At 55.7% G+C, this 2,204-nt stretch overlaps 1 protein-coding gene across 1 annotated transcript in view; it reads left to right on the top strand.

Annotated features, from left to right (window-relative positions):
* ambra1b (autophagy/beclin-1 regulator 1b) overlaps positions 1–968 on the top strand; it is a 30,131-nt gene extending 29,163 nt beyond the window's left edge. Inside the window, exon 19 of the mRNA XM_070830068.1 lies at positions 110–968. Coding sequence (XP_070686169.1) covers positions 110–672 — 563 coding nt within the window. The 3' untranslated portion in view covers positions 673–968. The remainder of the gene's footprint in view (positions 1–109) is intronic.
* The last annotated feature ends 1,236 nt before the right edge of the window (positions 969–2,204 follow it).

Raw genomic sequence — 2,204 nt, 5'->3', positions numbered from 1 at the left:
TATAATATAATAATAATAATAAAGGGGATTAGACAGTCCAGTTATGTCAGTGAGACGCTGGAGGACAAACTTTTTGATGTGTCGTCTGTTGTCGCCCTCGTTGGTCCAGGAGAGTCTCCAGAGTTCGGATCGGGCGAAGACGCTCTGGCGAGGATCCGCCGGCTGATCGCCGAGGGCGGCATGACGGCGGTGGTCCAGCGGGAGCAGAGCACCACCATGGCCTCCATGGGCGGCTTCGGGAACAACATCATCGTCAGCCACCGCATCCACCGCGGCTCCCAGACGGGCACGGGCGCCTCCAGGCCGCCGGCCGACCCCGCCGCGGCGACGGCCCCCTCCACCTCAGGTCCGCTCCTCATCGCCCAGCCCCAGACCTACGCCCCCCCCCGGGCTTCCAACCCGTCTGAACAGCTCGACCCCACGTGGGGCCGCCAGCCCCCCGGCCTCTCTCTGGCCGCGGACATGGACGAAGTGTTTGACGGCGTCCGAACAGACGACGACTCCCTGCCGGGCCCCTCCTCTTCCTCCCTGCTGTTGTCTTCCCCCTCCTCCTCCTCCTCGTCCTCCTCCGCCTCCTCCTCTTCCTCTCACAGCCCCCTCCCTGGCAGCGGCGGCGGCGGAGGCGGGGTGGCCCCCCCTAACAGTTACCCCGGCGACCCGTACAGCAGGTAGTTCTCCTGTTGGCCCAGAGAAGCGGAGCGTTGGCCGACGGGCGCTCCTCCAAGCCTTATCTCACAGAGAGACATGGGTGCTGCTTTGACTCTGCACAGGGTCTCCCGCCTGGAAAAGAAGGGACACAAGAACCCCACCCCCCCTCCCCCGCCCCGACCCGTCAGCGGCGTCGGCGTCGGCGTGCACTTCCTCCGCACTTAGACAAACCGGACTGAAGCTGGGCCGCGATCATTCCTCGTCAGAAAGGGCTTCTACTTGAACGGAGGCCAGTTAGCGCTGAGCTCCTCTCCGCCCGTTTCTCGCTCAAGTGTCGGCGTGATGGAAGACAAGGCTCCTGTTTATCAAAGTGCCATGTCTGAGGAGGGGTCGGGGTGTCGGGGTGGGGGCGGGCAGGGTGTCGGGGTGGGGTGGTAGGGGGAGAGGGAGGGGGAGGGGAGGGAGGGGGGGCGTGGTATCTCTTTCTCACACAAACACATTTACTCCAACGTGCTGCATTCGGTGCCATGTGATGTTGAAATTTGATGTGAAATAGTGTGTGATTGAAGTGTTTAAAAAGTGAATTCAGCACTACTTTTTATTTCGAAGCCTGTTTTTGTACCGTGTGTAATTATGATGTTTGAAAACAAAGAAATCGTGTCGGGCGGTGCGGCGTGGCGTGGTGCGCCTAAGGGCCGGACTACAGAGGATAACGGAGGATGTTACTGCGTCGGAGGACAGAATCAATCATCGATGACTGAACGGACAACTGAGACTGAATGAACTGAACCTTCTGCATGTCTGCAGTTCATCTACACAGATTCTTCTTTGTGGGTTTTTTTTTTTTTAAAGGCTGAAGAGGAGAAGAACAACTTCCTGTTTATTCTTTCCTCCCCCTCCCTCCCTCCCTCCCTCCCTGACCTCCCCACTCCTCTATGATGAAACCACCCAATCCAGTTGCACTATGGTGTGTTTGGTGCTAAGAGAGGCCTGGATGGATGTGTGTGTGTGTGTGTGTGTGTGTGTGTGTGTGTGTGTGTTTGGAGCTTTTACGGTGAAAGTAGAAAAGTCTGGTGAGAGTCGTGTAACGTGTGGAGGCCTGCTCCTGCCCCCCCCCCCCCAACAAAGATCCTGCTAAGCTGGAGTTTGATCGGCTGATCGTTGGTGTTTATCCCGGTGAAGCGGCGCGGCGGCTAACGCTCGTGCTAACGTGCTTCATAGTAAAAGTACAGCAGAAAGACAGAATCATGTAACAGACGACTCTTGTTCGCCAATCGGCCAATCGGAGATCAATGATGCGTTCACTTGAAGCCGCCTCTGTGGGAAACTGGAGCTTTTTTTCTCAGCTCAAGTTAAATATTTTATTTCCTTGTGACTTTCACGTCTCCTCTTGCATGTATTCACGTCTTTGCTTTGACTTTTATGTGTAAATTTGGTGGAAAAACAGCTCAAGTCGAAAGTGTTGTTTGGATTCAGATAAAGTTTCCTGTCATGAAGACAAACAGACTTTTATTTTGGCAGAAATGGGCTTCCGTAGTCATGTGACAGGCTGTTAT

The sequence above is a fragment of the Pempheris klunzingeri genome, chromosome 5, assembly GCF_042242105.1.
Source record: "Pempheris klunzingeri isolate RE-2024b chromosome 5, fPemKlu1.hap1, whole genome shotgun sequence".
NCBI lineage: Eukaryota > Metazoa > Chordata > Actinopteri > Acropomatiformes > Pempheridae > Pempheris > Pempheris klunzingeri.
The sequence above is the reverse complement of the archived record's forward strand: the minus strand, read 5'-3'. Positions and strand labels throughout refer to the sequence as shown.